Source organism: Elephantulus edwardii, unplaced genomic scaffold (assembly GCF_000299155.1).
Source record: "Elephantulus edwardii isolate Elephantulus edwardi_28Jun2011 unplaced genomic scaffold, EleEdw1.0 scaffold00287, whole genome shotgun sequence".
Taxonomy (NCBI): domain Eukaryota; kingdom Metazoa; phylum Chordata; class Mammalia; order Macroscelidea; family Macroscelididae; genus Elephantulus; species Elephantulus edwardii.
In genome coordinates, this window is record NW_006400037.1 from 3267394 (window position 1) to 3288143 (window position 20750).

The following is a 20750-nucleotide window of genomic DNA, read 5'->3' on the forward strand; positions in this document are numbered from 1 at the left end:
TGGAGAGGATTAAACCAAGCTACTCCTTGGAGGCAAGGATTCTGGGGCTTCGTCTGACATACTTTGGACGTGTTGCCAGTAGGACGGGTCGTTGGAGAGGGATATCATGCTTGGGAGGATGGAGGGACAGCGCAGGAGCGGAAGACCTTCTATGAGATGGATTGATTTGGTGACTGGGGTAATCGGGATGCTTGTGTTAGAGGCAATGCGGTTGGTGCAGGATAGAGCGAGGTTTAGGGCTGTTGTGTATAGGGACGCTGCAAGTCGGAAATGACTCGACTGCACATAACAACAACAACAAATGGGTAAAATATTGAATGATCCAGGATGTATTAAAAGAAAATTGAAGGAGTATACACAGTCACTTTACCAAAAAGAATTGGCTAACACTGAATAATTTCAAGAAACAATATATGATCAAGAGGCAATTGTGATTAAGGAGGAAAGTCAGGCTACTTTTAAGGACTTGGCAAAAAAAAAAAAAATAAAGCCCCACAAATTGATGGAATACCAATTGATATATTTCAATAAACAAATGCTTCCCAGGACATGCTTACCAGGTTGTGCCAATAAATCTGGAGGACAACTACCTGGCACACTGACTGGAAGATATCCATATTTATTTATTCCCTTTTAAAACATAAGACCTGACAGAGGTTGCAAATTATTGTACAATATTACTAATATCATATGCAAGAAAAATCCTGCTGAAGATTAACCAGAAAAGACTTGAACAGTACATTGACAGAGAATTACCATAAATACAAGCAGCATTTAGAAGAGGTCATAGTGCTAGAGATATTATTGCCAATGTTAGATGGATCTTGGCAGAAAGCATAGAGTACCAGAAGAATATGTATCTGTCTTTCATTGCTCATGCACAGGCATTTGACTGTGTTCATCCCAAAACAACTGTGGTTAACCTTGTGAAGAAAGGGAATCCAGGAACACTTGATTGCACTTACATGAAACTTATACTTGGACCCATTCCAAAGAAGGGTGACCCAACAGAGTGTGGAAAGTATAGAACAATATCATTGATTTTACATGCAAGGAAGATTCTACTGAAGATTATCCAAAACCACTGGAACAACACATCAGCAGAGAACTGCCAGAAGTCCAGGCTGGGTTTAGAAGGCATCATGGTACTAGGGCTATTGTAGATAATGTTAGATGGATCTTAGCTGAAAGAAGGGAATACCAGAAGAATGTCTATCTTTGTTTCATTGATTCTGTAAAGGCATTTGACTGTGTGGATCATAGCAAACTGTGGATGACTCTGAGAAGAATGGGAATCCCAAAACATTTAATTGTGCTAATGCGAAACCTGTACTTGGACCAAGAGGCAGTCGTCAGAACAGAGCAAGGAAACATTGCAAGGTTCAAAATTGGGAAGTGTGTACACCAGGGATGTGTCCTGTCTCCATACCTTTTCAACTTGTATGCAGAGCAGATTATCCAGGAGGCTGGGCTCTATGAGGAGGAGTGTGGCAGGATTGGTGGAAGATCTATTAACAATCTGCGTTATGCAGATGGCACAACCCTGCTTGCTGAAGCTGAGGAGGATCTGAAGCGCTTGCTGCAGAGGGTCATGGACTGCAGCCTTCAATATGGAATGAGGCTCAATATCAAGAAGACAAAGATTCTCACCACTGGACCAATTGACAGCATCAGGATGGATGATGAAGAGATTGAGATTGTTCACAATTTTAGTTTGCTTGTCTCTTCAGTTAGCATTCTTGCAAGCAACATCCAGGAAATTAAAAGACATATTGCCATGGGAAAGTCTGCTGTTAGGGACCTCTCCAAAGTACTGAAGAGCAATGGTGTCTCTCTGGAGACTAAGGTGTGTCTGATACAGGGCATGATCTTTGCAATCACTTGTTATGCATCAGAGAGTTGGACAATGACTAGGGAGGATAGAAGGAGAATTGATGCCTTTGAGATGTGGTGATGGAGAAAAGTATTGAATGTACGCTTGACTGCCAAGAAAACAAACAGATTCAACATGGAGAGGGTTAAATCACTCTCCTCCTTGGAATTAAGGATCCTGAGTCTTTATCTGATGTACTTTGGACATGTTGTAACGAGAGACCGGTCCTTGGAGAAGGACATCATGCTTGGGAGGGTGGAGGGCAGGTGCAGAAGGGGAAGGCCCCCTATGAGGTGGTTGATTCAGTGACTGGGATAATCGGGATGGGTGTATCAGAGACAGTACGATTGGCATAGGACAGAGAAGAATTTAGGGCTATTGTACATAGGGTCACTATGAGTCGCAAGCGACTTGACGGCACATAACAACAATAACAATAACAACAACATACTTGGACCAGGAAGTATTCATCCCCACAGTGCAATTTCCTTAAAACAGAGCAAGGAAACACTGCATAATTCAAGATCAAGAAGGGAATATGTCTGAGCTGCATTCAGTCTCCATACCTTTCCAATCTATATGCAGAACAGGTCATTCGAGAGGCTGGGCTTTATGAGGAGGAAAGGGGCATCAGTATTGGAGGAAGCCTCACTAACAACCTATATGATATGCAGATGAAACAACCTTGCTTGCTGAAACTGAAGAAGACCCAAAGCACTGACTGCAGAAGGTCAAGGACTGTCGTCATTAATATGAACTAAAGCACAATATCAAGAAGACAAAGATTCTCATGACTGGGCCAACTGGCAACACCATACTGGATGAAGAAGGGTTTGAGGTTGTTAACATTACAGCTTGCTCAGCTCCACAATCTACACTTTTTGCACCTGCAGTCAGGAAATCAAAAGATGTATTGCTAATAGACCAGTTTAGTAGAGTGGCAATATATAAGATCAATATCCAAAAATCAGAGGGATTCCTTTACAATAACAAAGAGAACTCAGAAAATGAAGTTAAGGAAGCAATACCATTTACAACAGGCAACCACAAATTTAGATATTTGGTAATGAACCTAGCTAGGGATACAAAATACCTATACAAAGAACCCTAATGAACATTTCTGCAAGACACAATAATGGACCTAAAGAAATGGAAAAATGTACCTCATTCATGGACAGGAAGATGCAATATTGTGAAAATTACAGTGTTACCTAAAGCAATCTACATATTCAATGCAATCTCAGTACAAATAACAAATTAATTTTTCAAGGATATCGAAAGAGATATTGTCAAGAAACCCTGAATAAGTAAAACACTTTTGAGAAACAAAAACAAAGTGGGAGGCATAGCACTCCCTAACCTCAAAACCTAGTACACAGCAGTAGTAACCAAATCAACATGGTACTCATACAATGACAGGCACATAGATGAGTGGAACAGAATTGAGAACCCAGAAATAGACCCAGCTATCTATGGTAGCAGGAGTAAGCATCAACTTCCTTAATAACATGCCTCCGGAAACTCTGTGAACTTTGATAATGTTGGTAGTTATAGAGGGGCTTCAGGCCTCTTGTTCATAGAGTCACTATGAGTCATGCTCGACTCAAAGCCAATCAACAACTGCAACAATCTATGATCAAAGGATATTTGACAAGAAAATATAACCTATCAAATGGGGAAATGACAACCTCTTTAAGAAATAGTGCTGGTAAAACTGGATTGTTTCCTGCAGAAAGCTGGAATAGGATCCATATCTCACACCATACACAAAAATCACCCCCAGATGGTAAGAAACTTGAGAATAAAGCCCAAAACTGTAAAGTACATAAGAGACAAACTGGGATCAAGCTTAGAAGCCCTAGTATACGATATAAAGGGACTGCCAAATACAACCAGAAATGCATGATCTGAAGACGATAAAATTGATGAATGGGACTTTCCAAAGATTCAGTCCCTGTGCTCATCAAAGACTTTTTCCAACAGGGTGAAAAGAAAGCCTATTGACAGGGAACAAACATTTGGCAATACCATCTCAGACAGGAATCTCATAACGGAAGTTTATAGAGTACTCCTGGGCCTCCACAAGAAAAAGTCTGATAAGTTAATTGCAAAATGGGCAACAGATATGGAAAGAATTTTCACAGTGGAAGATATTAAAATGGCCAACAGACATATGAAGAAAAGCTCAAAATTATTGACAGTAAGATAGATGCAAATCAAAACCACAAAGGGGTGTTATCTCAACTCCAGTAGCAATGGCAAAGCTTAACAGAACAGCAAGTAATAAATGTTGGAGAGGATATGGTGAGATAGGAACTCTTTTACATTGTTGGTGAGATTGTACAATTATACAATCATTCTGGAAGGCAGTTTGGCGCTTCCTCAAAAAGCTAAACATAGGAATTCTGCTTGACCCTGCTATCCATTGCTTGCAATATACCCCAAGAAAATGAGAACCGAGGCTCAAATGGAGATTTGTACACCAGTGTTCATAGAAATATTATTCACCATCACAAGAACACGGAAACAGTCCATATGTCCAACCACAAACAAATGGATAGAGAAGTTGTGGTACATTCATACAACGGAATACTACAGCATGCAGCATGCAGGAGCAATGATTTTGTAAATTACTACCTAACTTGGGAGAGAGTGGAGAACATTATGCTGAGTGAACTAACTCAGTTCCACAAGGACAAATACTGTATAAAACCTTTATTGTAGAATGAGTATGAGGATCCAAGGGAGGGAGGAGGATGAAAATAGAGCGGTGAGGGGGACACAGGGTGTTAATTATAGGGTTGCACAATTTGATGGGTGAGTGGGATGAAGGAAATGGGAAGGATCTCTTGTAGAAAACAATGTATCCACACTTTTAAAATAAATTAGAAGTTTAAAATAATGATGTATTAAAAAAATAAAAAAAAAATGATGTATTAGGTAAATCTGCTGTCAGGGACCTTTCCAGAGTACTGAGAAGCATCAATGTCAGTCTAGACACTAAGGTGTGCCTGATGCAGTCCATGATCTTTGCATTTGCTTGTTATGCATCAGAGAGGTTGATAATGACTAATGATGATAGAGGAAGAATTGATGCCTTGATGCCTTTGAGTTGTGGTGCTGGAGAAAAGTCTTGAACATACATGGACCACCAAGAAAACAAATAGAGAGCGAATGAGAGAGTGAATGGAGAGAGTGAAGCCATGTTTCTCCTTGGAGGCTTGGATTTTGAAGCTCCATCTTACATACTCTAGTGATGTGGCCAGGAGGGACAGATCCTTGGAGAAGGACATCATGCTCAGAAGGGTGGAGGGAAAGTGCAGGAGAGGAAGACCCCGGATGAGATGGATTGATGCAGTGACTAGGGAAATGGGAGTAGGTGTGTTGGAATCACTGAGACTGGCTCAAGACAGGACAGACTTCAGTACGTTTGGGTGCTATGAGTCACTGGAGACTCTACAGCACATAACAATAAGAGATTGGACAGTTTGGAGAAAGATGGGACTCTGACAAAACCCCTTATGACTTTAAACCACACACTATTATGTTACATTTCAATGACTGCTTCTTGGTCTATATATATAGGTTTTCCATGGCCATGACTAAGGGCACTGGATTTCCCACTCTTCTCAATGTTATGCATAATTCATTAAAATATGTACCATCAAAAGCCTTTGCATAGTCAATAGAAAACAAGTAAATATCTTTTTGGTATTCTTTGCCTTCAAATTGGATTCTCACCCTAGCAATTATACTCCTTGTGCCGTGGTTTCTTCTGAATTTGGCTTACATTTTTGGTAAAGTTCCCTGACAATGTATTGTAATAGCAATTTAAAATAAGTTTCAACAATATCTTACTTCTGTGTGATATTGATGATATTGGTTCATAATTTTGACTCTCTGTTTGATCACCTTTAGAATGGAACAAATATGGCTCTCTTCTAGTCAATTGTTCAAGTAGCTATCTAACAATTTTTTTAGCATAGAGGATAGAGGAAATCCAAGGCTGCATTTGTTTTTTGAAATATGTCAACTGGTATTGTATCAATTCTTGGGGTTGTTATTTTTTGCTGATGCCTTCATTGCAACTTGGACTTCTTCCTTTAGTACAATTGGGTTTTTTTATCATAAGTTATTACCTGAAATGATTCAGTGTTAACAGTTATTTTTAATATAGTGACTCTACTATTAATAACTTCCATCTGATTTTTGTTTCTTGCTTCATTCAATATTTTTACAATGGAATATTGAACAATTGACCATAGCATATTAACTTTTTTATTTGTAATTGAATGTTTGCCATAGAATACTGAAGTATTGTAAAATAAAGCCTGAATTTTTTACCTGTTTTTGTTGCTTGAGAAATGCTGATTGTATTCTCTTTTGATTTCTAACTCAGCTCTTTGCACATTTCATTATAATACCTTGCTCAGTCTTCTTGAGCTATCATTTAATAATTGTTCCATTTTCTTGCATCATTATTTGTTCTTGAGATAGTTTTTAACTTCGGAAGGGATAAACTCGGTATTTTTCACTCTTAGGGATTTGTTTTAATTTTTTCAGTTTCAATTTGAACTCGCATGTTGCATTGATGGCCTGTTCCACAGTTGGCTCTTGGCTTTGTTTTGACTGTTGGTATTGAGATTCTTCTTTAGCTCTTTCCACAAATATAACCAATATGATTCCTGTCGTCTGATTCTTGGTTCCTTTAGGTCAGGTCTATGTGTGTACCCATTGTTTATGTTTTTGGGATTTTTTTAATGGGATCAATATATATATGGTTAAAATTTATGTTTTATTTAAAAAAATGGTATTTACAATGAATGTAAAAATGTATAAAATTCTGTAATTCAATTTCTAACTTTATTTCTATCACCAGGGTCCAATGTCAGTCCTCCTTCTTTGTTTCCAGCTTTTGCATTCTAGTCACAAATTATTATTAGTGAATCTCAAGTATGTGATAGATCTATTTCAGACTTCAAAAGTAGGAAAATTATTTTCTTAAGATTTAGATTTAGTGTTTAATGTGCATATTTAAATAATAGTCACATTAACAATCTTCCTAATATGAATATGGATACCCTATCACTCACAATTTGGGATATATTTCTTTTGATGATGATTGTGCCAACTTCCTTTTCAATTTGACGTTTCAGATATAGTTGGTCATATGATTATCTAATTTAAAGTGAGCACTATTAATTTATCTTGGTTCACTAATGCTTAGCATGCCCATCTGTATTCTTTGTATTTCATTTTGGACAACTTCCAAATTTCATAAATTTATATTTCATACATTTCAAATTCTAGTTATTAATAGATGGTTACAACTGCTTCTCTTCATCTTGAATTTTGTCACATCAACAAATGAACCTCTTTTACTGGGTGATAACTTTATTCCATCCACATCATTAAGCTGTATCTTTCAAGATACATCTCTTTCCATGTCAAATTTGAGTGCCTTCCAATCTTGAGGTGAGGGGCTCATCTTTGGGCACAATAACTGAGAATTTTCTTACATATTTTGTAACATTGTCATGGTCCCAATATCTCAGCATTAGATATCCAGTTCTGCTTCTCAATCCACTGAAACTTATCTGCCATAGGTGACCCTGCTATTATTTGAAATGCCATTAGCATAGCTTCCACCATCACAAAAACACACAACCCAACATCATCTAGCAAATCAACAGATGAGTGGTTGAAGGAGATATGTGTGTGTGTAGATTTTTTCCCCCATTTACTTCTTCACAGAGGTAAAAAGCAAGTTCTGAAATGCAGTAAGAAAAAGAGTTTGGTTTTGAGGATTTTCTGGTTCAATGAACTGCAGGAAACACATCTTTTCACAAAATCTCCAGTCAAATGTTTAATCTTAATGGACTCCAGCAGTTTATAAAAATAACTTTGAAGTTATACCAGTTTCTTAAAACCAAAAATAAATTCATGTATTTAGCATTTGATAGTACATCAATCAATTATTAATGCCATAGTTGATCCTCTTTGAAGAGTTCTTAGAATAAACAAGGTGTTATCACATGGCATAGAATGAGCAGTAAGGACACTTAGGCCTTGATTTTGTTTATGGTTTGCTGAGACCTTTGAGAATAAACATGTTTACACTTCGTTGTACACTTATTCTTGATTCCAAGAAGAAAATACTGATGACTTACACTGTAAACTACCATTAACACTTACCGCAAACAATGCGCCAATGACAATTTGCCCTTTTTAAAAAAAAATTCTCAGTGCTATGAATACTAACTCTGCAGCATCTATGCATTTTGACTTCTTTATAGTGTGAGAAACTGAAACCTAAACAGTTTGACCTTTGTTTCTTGTCATCTCAGGTGACTATGCAACATATGAAGAGTAAAAAGACCCTAGACTTTGTAGCTAACGTGTGGTTGTCTCGCATTCGAGCAGATGGGGATATTGTCTGTGAGCTTCCTGTGGTGAAAGAAGGACAGGTTATATTTCCATGTATGTCAATAATGTATTTTACATATGCAAATTGTTTTGTATTCACTTACATTTACTTTGCAATTATTTTGTTACAGAATATTTTCTATAACTTAGAAGTTGTTTTACCCAGTGAGAAGTATGGCTTTATTTTCAGTGTAACACTGCTTTCTTGATAGATTGGGTTCTTAGGACCCAGGTCCAGTCACCTCAAGTGAAGATCTGAGAAGAAAGATCACAGCAGCCCCATTATGCCTTCTTTGAGGTGGACTGCAGCTACCGCTTGCCATCATCTCACTTTTTACTTATGTGTTCATTAAAACCCAAGTCATTTTAACCTTTAAACATTATTGATAACAAAACCATCACTTTTGTTACTAAATATCAGGCATAAAATGCCCTACAGAAAAAGAGCTCTGATGGCACTGTATGTAAGGTATTTGCCTAGTAGCCAGAAGGTCGGTAGTTTGAGCTCACCAGTCACACTGGAAGAAAGATAGGCAGTCAGTCTGTTTCTGTAAAGATTTACAGTCTTGCAGACTCTATGAGGCAGTTTCACTCTGTTCACCAATAACAGTGGGATTCTTCGTATCATGCCATACAAAAAAGACTAGCCTCTTTAAAAAAGAAAAATAAATTCTCTTGATAAAGTTTTACACTTTCTGAGGATTCACAGTTTTAAAAATGCCTCTTTAAAAATAAGAGGATCAAAACCCTGCCATATTGTACAGAGATCTCAGAAAAGAATTCTCATGCAGTATATTGTACTATAACCTTAGAACATTTAGATCTGGGTTTGGTTTGTATAAATCACAAAGCAATTGATTTCCTCTTCTCTCCTTTTGTCAGTGGTCAGATACCATGTTTATGTTCATACTGGACAACTGATACAAGCAGAAACAGCTTCTGAAGTTTACCTTTGTCTTTATGGAGAGAGAGGAGACTCCGGTCTTAGACTAATGTACAAATCTAATATGCCAATGAAATTTCAAAGAGGACAGGTAAGCCTGAGAGAATAACTTCTCTATCTTCTCAGAAAACCCTCTGCACATGACTATATATGATTTAAAATTTAAAAGGTGCTTGACACTCTTAAAAAAGAAAACCAAAGAAAGCTTTGGTTTTAGGACATCTTTAACATACATTTTTCTTGACTCATTCTTGAAAGAAAACCAGGAGACACTAAATCAGTAATGAATAATTGAACAAAGAAATTTGTATTAAAGATTAGAGATAGTGTAAGAAAGAGGGAGGTGGGAATGAGATGAGATGAGATAATGCCAGGGGAAATTATTATAAGAAATACTCAGACAACACTAAAAGATACAAAATAGTATTATAAAAAAAATCATGTTATCAAAGGGCCGCTAGAGTATCTCTCATAAAATAGCACAAGTCCCCTTTTAAAAAAAATATCTGGATTAATGAAACTACCTTTTTTTCACATTAGAGCCCCTCAAAATTTCCTTTTGTCTTTTACATGTAAGCCAGAGATTTTTTACATGGTAGCTGTAGAGAAATTGCAGTGAAATATACATGAATCTAAATAATGTTATTATTTCATTGTGTATAGAAAGAAAATATTATTTAAAAATATGAAATTGAGACATTTTAATGTCAAAATATTTTAGAAACAAAATTCCTAAATCATTTTTAAGAGTACTGTTTCTCAAAACATTTTTGTTGCTTCTCATAGAATATTTTGAAGCATTAAAGATCATAAAGTTCACCAATTATATTTATTTGAAATATAAGAGTGTGTAAACAGGGGAGCTCTGGTGGCCTAGTGGCAAGAAGCTGCACTGCACTCCCAGAGGAACACGGTTCGAATCCACCAGATGCTCTGCCGGAGAAGGAGGCGCAATATCCTCCTGTACCAGTCAGATCTGATTTGACGGTACACGCACACAAAATAAAAATAAAAATAAAAAAAAAAAAGAGTGTGTAAACATTTTCATCAAAATAAGTAGGACACTGATACAGGATCTACATCTCACACCATATACAAAAACCAACTCAAAGTAGATCAGAGACCTAGGGATAAAACTGAAAACCATAAAGATCCTAAGAGGCAAATGGGAACAAATTTAGAAGTTCTAGCCTATGGCATAAAGGGAGTTCTGGTGGCCTAGAGGTAAGATGTTTTGCTGCAATCCTAAAGACATGTGTTCAAATCTACCAGCTGCTCCATGGGAGAAGAATGGGCCATTTCCTTCCATGTAATTTACTGCCTATGAAATTCCACTGGAGGGTCAGCTGTGGATTGGTTCAGACTCATAGGAAACAACAAAAACAAAGTCTACAGCATAAACAAGCTTGCAAACACAGTCAAAACACACAACCAAGAGAAGACAAATTGGTGAATGGGATCGTCTTAAAATCAAATCCCTATGTGCATCAAGAACTTTTTCCAGTAGTGTGAAAAGAAAGCCCATAGACTGAGGGAAAATATTTGGCAAAGACGTTGCAGATGAGGATCTGAAGTAATAAAAGGAAAGATCTACCCTGGGGATAAGCTTGTTAAAAGTAGAATTTGGTAGTGGGGGCTAAGGCTTAGTCTAGAGGAAAGATTAAGTCCAGCCTAGTACTCAGAGGCTCATGAGTAGCAAGCGACTCGATGGCACATAACAACAACAATAACAACAACAACAGTACTCTGAGGAAATTTGCATTTGAATAGATTTGTAGAATCACCTTGGAATTTAGATTGCAGAGACTCATATTTGAAAGAAAGGTGAGAGAGAAAGGCAGGAAAAAAGAAAAAGAAGATAGAGATTGACTGTAAAACTGGAACAAGCTAGCTTCTGAGACAGGGTAAAATTGGTGCGCATCAGAGCCCACTTGCTGAAAATTATACTCACTTGTAACAATCATCTGGATCCACTGGAGTGGATGTAGAAAGAAGAGACAGGCTGAGTTTGGATATATGCCTTCAGCACTGTCCACCTAGCAGGCACAAATGTATGGATAAGCAAAAATGAGTTACTGGCTTGTGGAACAGGGAGTCATGAAGAACCCTGTCTTCTTGTCTTGGTATCATGTGGGAGCTAAGACTGAGTGAAGAGACCAACAGGTCTGAAACACAGGGGGTAATGTGTATTCCTGAGTTTGCAGCTGATGCCTATTTACACCTAGACACAGATGACTGAGGATGAGTTTACCAGAATGCAACCAGATGAAGAGAAGTTGATCCATGCTGTGAGCTAGGGTTGATTGCTGCAACCAAATAGGTTGCTCTAGACTAGATGATACTTGTGGATGCAGATGCTCAAAGTTTCCAAACTGATCAGAAGATCTTTCAGCAAAAGATAAGGATGGACAAATCAGAAACTGGCTATCTATAATGAGACTATTAAGGCATGAGTTGTGAAGTAGTTGGCTCAGATGCTTTCACAAATACATTTTTGTTGTGCCATTGAGTTGGGTACAACCCACAACAGATTTGAACCTTGTCCTATTCTGTGACATCCTCATGCTTTCTGATACACTCAAGCCTATTGCAGCAGTCAGTGTGTTCATGTTCCTCTATTGGTTGTAGGGTTATCAGAGGCCTGCTATTTAAGTGGATGGCAAATCCTGCTTCTTACTCTGTCTTAATCTGGGAGCTCTTCTAATGCCTGTCCAATGTGGGTGACCCTTTTGGCATTTGACACACCAATATTTATAAATGTTGTTGGCACAAGATAGAGCAGAGGAGGGTTAGAGATGTTGTGCATAGGGTCACAATGAGTTGCAAACAACTTGATGGCACATAACACAACAACAGTTATTAGATTATTTTAAGAGGAAAAACACAAAATATATGATAGAAATACAATGCAAGTGAAAGATTATATCAAATATAATGTACATGCATAAAAAAATAAGTAGGAAAGCTAGTTCTGTTGAATTAGTTAGGTGGCCTTGTGGGTAAAGATTTGTGTTGCCAATCCAAAAGCACAGGGTTTAAGATGAGAAATTTCCGTAATTTCCTCCCATGTGATTTACAACCTCTGAAAACTCTCTGAAGATTCAGCTGTGAGTTGGTTTCTATACAAAAAACACAGCAACAACAATAACAGTTCTCTTTTGGATAAGAGAAAAATAGAAATAAATTATTACTTTTGACCAGACACAAAACTTTAGATACTGTGATATTATTAAAATTATTATAATTAATAGAATAATAAATTGAAAAAATATTATGCACTGTCATGTAAATAATCATTGCTTCTATTGTGTTTTTCAGTTTTAATTTACTGTAGTCTAAACTAACTTTGGTGCCAACATTCTTTGTTCAAAATGTCCTTTTTTATTGATTAATATGACTGCATGTTTAAAAAGACATTATTGCTTCATGAGTGAAAAAATATTTAATATTTCCAGTGAAATAGTGACATCAAATAAATTTTTAAAGGATCAGTTTTTAAACTTTAGGAGTAATTTAGGCAAATGTAGATTCTGATACAACACATTGTGTTGACTAATGTGAATACAAGTTATTCAAAGCGGCATTGTTTTGTCTCTCATCACCAATTCTTCCTTAGTACTCTTCCTTCCATCTATTTGTTGTTGGCTCAACCATTCATCCAATACAGTAGGTAAAAGTACATTTATGGAATCAATCCAAGTAAATACAAGAAAAAAAGAAAAGAAATAAGAATTTGACAGGTTCCACAAAACCCCAAAGTATTATGCTGAGTCATCAGTGAAGTTATCATCTAAATGACCCTCAGAGTTTCCTGCTAGTCCAAGGCTCTCTCATAGAGAGAGCCTCTTTCTGTCACATGATCAGTCTCTGCCTCTTTTGTCTACATTTGGCCTAACTCTGGCAGTGTGCAACAGTTTGCAGAGGCTGCATCATGTGCAATAGAATGCCAAGATTTCTTTACACATCAGTTTTTACAAGTTATTTTCATTATTCGTATTTTAAAATTCACCATTGTGTATAGCATGTACTAGGAGATGATATTAAAGATGAGATGAGATTAAAATTTTGTGGCAAGTATAGTTGAAATTAGAATATAAAGAAGAGCATGTATGTGGGCTTAATGGTGGTGTTGTTGGTAAGTGGGAAGCTCCACCAAATATTGTCCACCACGGGTAACCATGTCACATTTGACACATCAGTGTCACAGTGTTCAGCTTCACAGCAACCATGTGTTACCTCTGTTCAGTACGTGGACAGAGCAGGGCTATATGACCTACAATAATGTTTGACCAAAAACAATTAAAAATAGGTCTGAGGGCCACAGATTAAAGTCATCCACCTTTGGCTTGGGAGCATTACTTTCTGTCCATTAGGCCAACTGAGCTCTCTCTACACTGTTATTTTTGCTATTAAGTGCCGTCGAGTTGTAGGAGACTCATAACGACCCTATGAACAAAAACCTGGACACTTGTATAACTTCCATCCTTTCTCCAGATTCATAGGGTTTCTGGAGACAAGCTATTTCGGAAGTTGATGCCACTCATGCTTTCAAGCTTGTTCCGTTCTAAATTTTAGAGATAGGAAATTGTTTTCTCTACTAGTTTATTTTACATTTTATGTTTCCATTGTTTTCCTCAATTCTTTGAATGTAATGTAATGAGAATGTTAAATAACTTTCCATAATTATTTCACAGCAGCCACAACTCATGCTATTAATTATGAGGTTGTGTGAAGTAAGTGTGACTCCAGTAGCAAATTTCTATGTTTTCTGTCCTGTAGAAGTATAAAATATGTAAGAAATAACACTAGACTCAACCCTATGTGTATTTATAGATGCTTAGAGATTTGATTAGGTTCTCTCAGTGGGTTATACTTACATAGTTACTAGATTATTAAAGTTACCTTGGAAAATTCAGTGTTCCTGTTTTAGAAAGGTTTATCTCTATAAATGGAAAAAAGAGAAGAAAGTAAAACCAGAAAAAAAACATTTTTGATAAGTAAACAACCCAATTTGCTCATTTCCCTCCTTAATCCCTTTTTGATGCTAATTCCAGTAACATCTTTTGTAAAGAATTGTAATATTTCTGGCAGTCTTTGGGCTATTATTATAGTCTCTCATCTGCAGTATTGTCCTTATTTCTCTGAAGTTTTTTCTCTGTCTTTTGCACTAGATTGATATGTTTCAAGTGGAAGCAGTGTCACTTGGAAAACTGCAGAAGGTGCTGTTGCGCTGTGACGCCCGTGATGAATCCCAGTACTGGTACTGTGAGAAGGTCATTGTAAGAGAGCCTGGAACCACACAGGAGTCCATCTTCAATTGTGAAAGGTAGGGCTGATTTTTGTGGGAATGAAATAAAGTGAGTTACAATGTGGATAATGCTGTGTGGGCTTTTGGTACTTTGATTTATGTCATTTTCACAGTATTCCACAGCATGCATCTACTGCCATTCCTTAATTTAAAATTTAAAGAAGTGTAAATAAATCTTATAGAATCTCTGCAATGTGATATTTTCACAAAATGATTAAAAATTTGGTAGTAGAAATTATAATGACAATATTTGTTTAAATGTGAGTTACAACAAACTCATAAAGGAATTAAGAGAGGAGACTTTTGAGAGAGAATCAATTTTTGTATGAAATATAATAAAGAAAAAGATTATATGATAGCTTCAGTTTCCCCTGGAGCCCAGTAAAGAGTAAATCATGAAAGAATTGAGCGCTCACAAAGAACCCTTCTTTCTATTCACAGTCAAGTCCTCTTATTTTGGTTTAAATCTGCTCTTCCTCAGAATTCCACACTTCTTTGCTTAAGAAAATGATACTCCTTTTTATAGCAAGATCTCTAGACCCTTCTTGAATCTGCCATGGCAGATTACACTTCCAGCTTTATTTAAGCATATTGCTGTTTGATATCTCAGTCACAAGGAGGAGCATGGGCTTCAGACTCATAAATGTAACTGAATAAACCCTGACTTATACATTAAAATCCAATTTACTGTGGACATAGGTTTAAATGTGGATTAAATTCAAGTGGGTTAAATTCACTTTGAACACTTCTTACAGAGAACCTTTGGACACTATTTTGAACTGTGTTGGTGACAGTCCTGCTGCCTTCTTTCCAAATGACTAATCAAAGAAAATGAAGTACACACACATGCACATATATATGTGTGTTCTAGTGGTATAGAGTGTAGTGTGCTGTGCTGTTAACCAAAATATTGTTATTGCTAATCTACTGTGCACCATGGAAGAAAGATGAGAATTCTTCCATGAAGATTTATATCCTCTAGAACCTGTTGCTGATTCTTTCGAGTTAGAACCTACTCATAGCTGATGCTCTGGTGAGTTTTCAAAGGCAGTAAATTACATGGAAGGAGATTTTCCATCTCTCTCCTGTTGAGCAACTGGTGGAGTCAAACCATTTGCCTTTGAGTTGGCCTCACAACTCCTTACCACTAAACCACCAGAACTCTCCTGATACAAGGATGATATCCTGGTAGATTTGAATTACTGATCTTTATGCTACCAGCCAAATAAACTATTCATTTTGTCACCAGTGTTGCTTGATACCTCATTTTTAAGATGGGCACTGCAAAGTTCAAGGGTTTAGAATTGAGGATGACAAAAAAACCCCTGCAAATTTAGTAACAAAACAAAATGTGGAGGGGAAAAAAGCAATTCAGTGGACAATACTAAAAGTATGCCACTAAACAGGCAAATACTAAGATGGTTGAAGAAGAAGACCTAAGATGGTAATCTAGTTATATCACACAGACCTTCTAAAACAAAGACCCAAGACATGAAGTGTAATGGATATGGAAAGCAATCCTGGAACACAGAGCTTCAAAGAGAAATAGATGAAACACAAATTAAATAAAGAAATTTATTATGAACAATGGACAAGGCATCATATTGATCAGTAAATTGTCAATAGACTCAGCACAATAAGACTATTTTTTATTATTGCAAGCAGTGTTTGCATCAGGACAGGAGGCAGATAACTGGCTGTACCTTCCAAAGACTGACTTAAACTCACAAGAGTGTTCTCAACCAAAGGAACAATCTCCACCTCATCCACCTAGTGTCTATTCAATATTTCTTCACACTGTACTAGTTAACTTTTAATTTTTAATTATTCTTTATTCATCAAACACTTTTTAAGCTCTTGGCCTGGGAAATATACTCTCTGTACCTTTGCACCCAAAAGTGTCACCCTGTCCCTCTGTGGATGATGATGATGTTTGTTAGATAGAATGATGTGTCAGTACTACATGTTTTCTCTTTCTTTTTAGGTCTTTCTCCTCCTCTTTCTTTTTTTTTTTAACCTCTTTCCCCCATGTTTTCATCTCACCCTCTGGATAAGTGCCACTACATCTGCGAGGATGACTGGATCAGTGACAGAAGACAACCAATACCTGATGAGCCTGTACTTAGCTGTTATATATGAACAATGATCAGAGACTTGTGTCAACATTCCAGTTCACTACCAAATTTAACAGGAGATGGGAATTGAGCACCCTAGAGTTTCCAAACTGTAGATTAGAGTAGCACACCTGCTCCATTGCCCCAGTATATTAAAAGAAAAACCAAAAAAAGCTGAATTAAGCAACATTGTTCTTGTTGTTAACTCATAGAAACTATATGAATTATCCTGTGCCATCACCATGATCTTTGATATTCTCAAATTCGTTGTTAAAGTCACTGTGTCAATATGTCTTTTTGAGAGACTTCCTTTCTTTCTCTGCCTTCCACCTTTTCCAAAATGAAGTACTTTTTTTCTGTTCCTCCAGATAACATGACACAAGTATGAATGACAAAGCTTCATCATTCTTGCCTCTACCGTACAACCAGAAAAACATAATAACACTACAGTGTGTTGGAGACTATTGCAACTGCAAATAACACATGAAACAAACAAAAGAGAGAAAGGACAAAATAGCTCAATTAAGTGACAAAAATACAGGATCAAAAAAATCTTCTAGAAGAAGAAATGTTATCTGACTCTATAAATGAGTCCAGCAAAACTATGAGAGACAGAAATCAATGAAAACAGACAAAACTATAGAAGTATTTTACAAAAATAAACAGAAAAAAGTGGAAATTAGAAACCATACAGAAAGAGCAAATAGATGGGCAAAAAAAGTAGAATAGCATTAATGGAAGACAAATTTACTGAAATTGAAGAAAAATATCTTAATATTTTGTTGAAGAAACAATTAGGCAAAAAGAAATAAAGCTAATCACCATATGTGACCGGAACTCCAGAACAGGAAAAGAAAAAGAAAAAATAAAAAGACAATGCAAATTGAAAAATATTTGCTTATTGGAAAAAGTTTTCTTATTATTGTGAAATGCCTTCGAGATATTCAAAGAACCTAAAAAGGATACACCCCAAGAGCAAACACTGAAATATAACATAATCAAACAATTTAAACCCAAATAGAAACAAAAATCCTGAAAATATATCAGGAAAAATGAAAACCTACTTACAAAAAAACAACAAATAAGAATAAATTATGATTTCTTGGCAGAAATGATGCAAGTAAGAAGACAATGAAGAAAAGTAAGTTACACTTTTATATTTGTATTTATACATACATTCTGGAGAAATGCTGCCCAATAATTATATATCTAACCATATATATTTGTTCCTCAAATACAACAAGAAAAATGCTAACCAAGAATCATATATCTAACAACATATATGTGTTTCTCAGTTATGAGGACAAAATTAGGTGACTTTCAGAGAAACAGAAATAAGGGTAGGGTGGATTGAGTTGTGTTCTGCAGTGATATGTGTACTGATATAATGTCAAAGCTACATAATTTTCTCCTATGAACTGATAAACCAAATACTTTAATATGAAATGCCTCTGAGCATTTATCAATAGAGCTAAAAACTTTGTAACATTTCCTAGAGTAGGAGAGAGACTGGGTTGACTTCTTCTGGGAAATAGGGAGGCTGGGAAGCAGAGCTGTTGCCATATCAAAAGATAAAAGCACAATTTCTGGTGTCTTAAAGTGTGGGAACATGGTTTTGGGGTTTCTATGGGTGAAATCCTAGTTTCTAGGTGTCAAAAAGTCATATCTATGACAACTTGGTTTTAGGGTGTTGTTATATATTTTCAAGTGTGATTCATAGAGATCACCACGCAGAGAGCTTAGGTGATGTAGTTGTCTTGCCTGAAGGGACAGAAGAATTGGGCCTATTCGAATAAGGAGGTGTGTTTACCTTTCCATTTTATTAGGAGAATGGGGCTGCCCAGTGAGCCTCGATAGCAAAGCTAAATGCCAGCAATTGTTGTGTTGTTGTTAAGTGCTGTCGAGCTACAGGCAACTCATAACGATGCTATGAAGGAGAGTCCTCAATGCTTGGGTGCCTTTAATCCTCTCTCCAGGTTCTTAGGGTTTCTGGAGGCAAGCTATTATGGAAGTGGATGCCACTCCTACTTCCAAGATTGTTTTACTTGGGGAGCTCCACCCCACTCTCTGTCCACATTCAGTAGCCAACCATTCATGCATTTGACACATCAGTGTCACAGTGTTCAGCCTCACAGCAACCAAAAGTGACCACAGGACGGCAGCTTGTACACCAGGGGACGGCAACTTGTGCACCAGAGCGATACGACCTAGAGGAATGTCTGAACAAAAACAATGAAAGACAGGCCGTCTCTCCCCTCTTCTCCTTCTTAGCTTGAATTCCTCTGCTTCCGCCTTAAACCCTAGGCCAAGCCTGGCTTGCATGGCTTGCCTGACTCCTGGAGGCAGAGTAGTCCTTCGCATCCGAAAACTGCCACAACGCCAGCCCAAACAGCACCATGATCTCTCTGGCAACCGGGCCATAGCAACCCTGGAAATGTCAGCAATAAAGGTCCTCAATACTGATAGATCACAAAGAGTAAGTCCAATCCCTAGAATCTAGAAAATAGGGCCAATGCTTATGTAATCTCAGAGAATAGAGGATTATTTTCAAGCTTGAGAGCTAAACAAACTATTTTCTGAGTACTTTACTTGCTATGTGTTTCAGTTCCCCTCATCTGTAATGTAAACATCTACTTTGTGCCTGTCTCATCATCGTACTTTGGAAGAGATTTCATTTTAGATTCACAGAAGAGGAATTTTGCTCTTAGATAGAATTTGAATTTGGAAACAGTTTAAGACATTGAGGATGAAAAGATGACATTAAATTGTTTTGCAGGTGACAATGACATGAATTTTCAGAGACCAAAGGATATCATGGTCCCTCCATATAAGTGAATGTATTGATAGAAGAGGAAGCTTTACAATGATCCCCATGATATGACAAAACCAAATAGTTGCAAAAGGATTAAAGGTGATATTCCACACAGCCTGATCAGTTGTGTGTGAAGTTTCCCCAGTGTACATGTGGTAAGAACTTTTATATCACTGGAGATTCAAGAGTAGAAAAGTGAGTTGATAGGAGGAACCTCAGTACTACCGAGAAAGAATTGCCTGGAATGGAATGTGTTCTTTTGGACTGAAGTCTCTGTACTAGGACATTCCTTGACACTGAGGAAACCACAGCACATGAAGATCTCCATGGAATTCTGGGTCTATAGATGTTAAATTCTTTCCTTCAAAATGACATACAGAGAGAGAGTCTTCCTCTGGAGCTGGAATCCTGAATTTTAGCTTCTAGATTTCTAAGCTGTAAGTGAGAATACTATGGACTGCTAGCAAAACAAACAGATTCATCCTGGAGAGGGTTAGACCGGGCTGCTCCTTGGAGGTAAGGATTCTGAGGCTCCGTCTAACATACTTTGGACAAGTTGTAAGGAGAGACCGGTCCTTAGAGAAGGACATTATGCTTGGGAGGGTGGAGGGACAATGCAGGAGGAGAAGACCCTCTATGAGCTGGATTGATTCAATGAATGGGGTAATCAGGATGGGAGTGTCAGAGACAGTGCAATTGGTACAGGACAGAGCAGAATTTAGGGCTGTTGTACATAGGGTCGCCATGAGACGCAGGCGATTCGACGGCACATAACAACAACAACAACAAATTCATCAGCTTGTGGTATCTATTATTGCAGCGCTAGATAACTAAGATAAAGGGAGTTTGTCAAAATCAAAAGTGCCTCACAAAAAATTCTAAAAGGAGCCTTTAAAACTCAGAATCAACAATAGCAGATCAGAACCTAAGTTTAAGACACATGGCAGTATCACCCATAAACTACCTCTGATGTAAAAATATAAAAATTTAAATAGAACTCTAAGAATAAAAATAGACAACTAGAGATGTTAGCTTGTAAATGATGACAACTTGTTGTTCTTTGTTGTTATGTGCCGTCGAGTCGTTTGCGACTCATAGCAACCCTATGTACAACAGCCCTAAACCCTGCTCTATCCTATGCCAATCTCATTGCCTCTGACACACCCATCCTGAGTACGCCAGTCACTGAATCAATCCACCTCATAGAGGGTCTTCCCCTCCTGCGCTGTCCCTCTACTCTACCCAGCATGATGTCCCTCTCTAAAGACCTGTCT

At 37.2% G+C, this 20750-nt stretch overlaps 1 protein-coding gene across 1 annotated transcript in view; it reads left to right on the forward strand.

Moving 5' to 3' along the window:
• Positions 1 to 20750, forward strand: part of LOC102868630 — a 504064-nt gene that overhangs the window by 445637 nt on the left and 37677 nt on the right. Inside the window, exons 19-21 of the mRNA XM_006900538.1 lie at positions 8221 to 8353; positions 9182 to 9333; positions 14414 to 14568. Coding sequence (XP_006900600.1) covers positions 8221 to 8353; positions 9182 to 9333; positions 14414 to 14568 — 440 coding nt within the window. The remainder of the gene's footprint in view (positions 1 to 8220; positions 8354 to 9181; positions 9334 to 14413; positions 14569 to 20750) is intronic.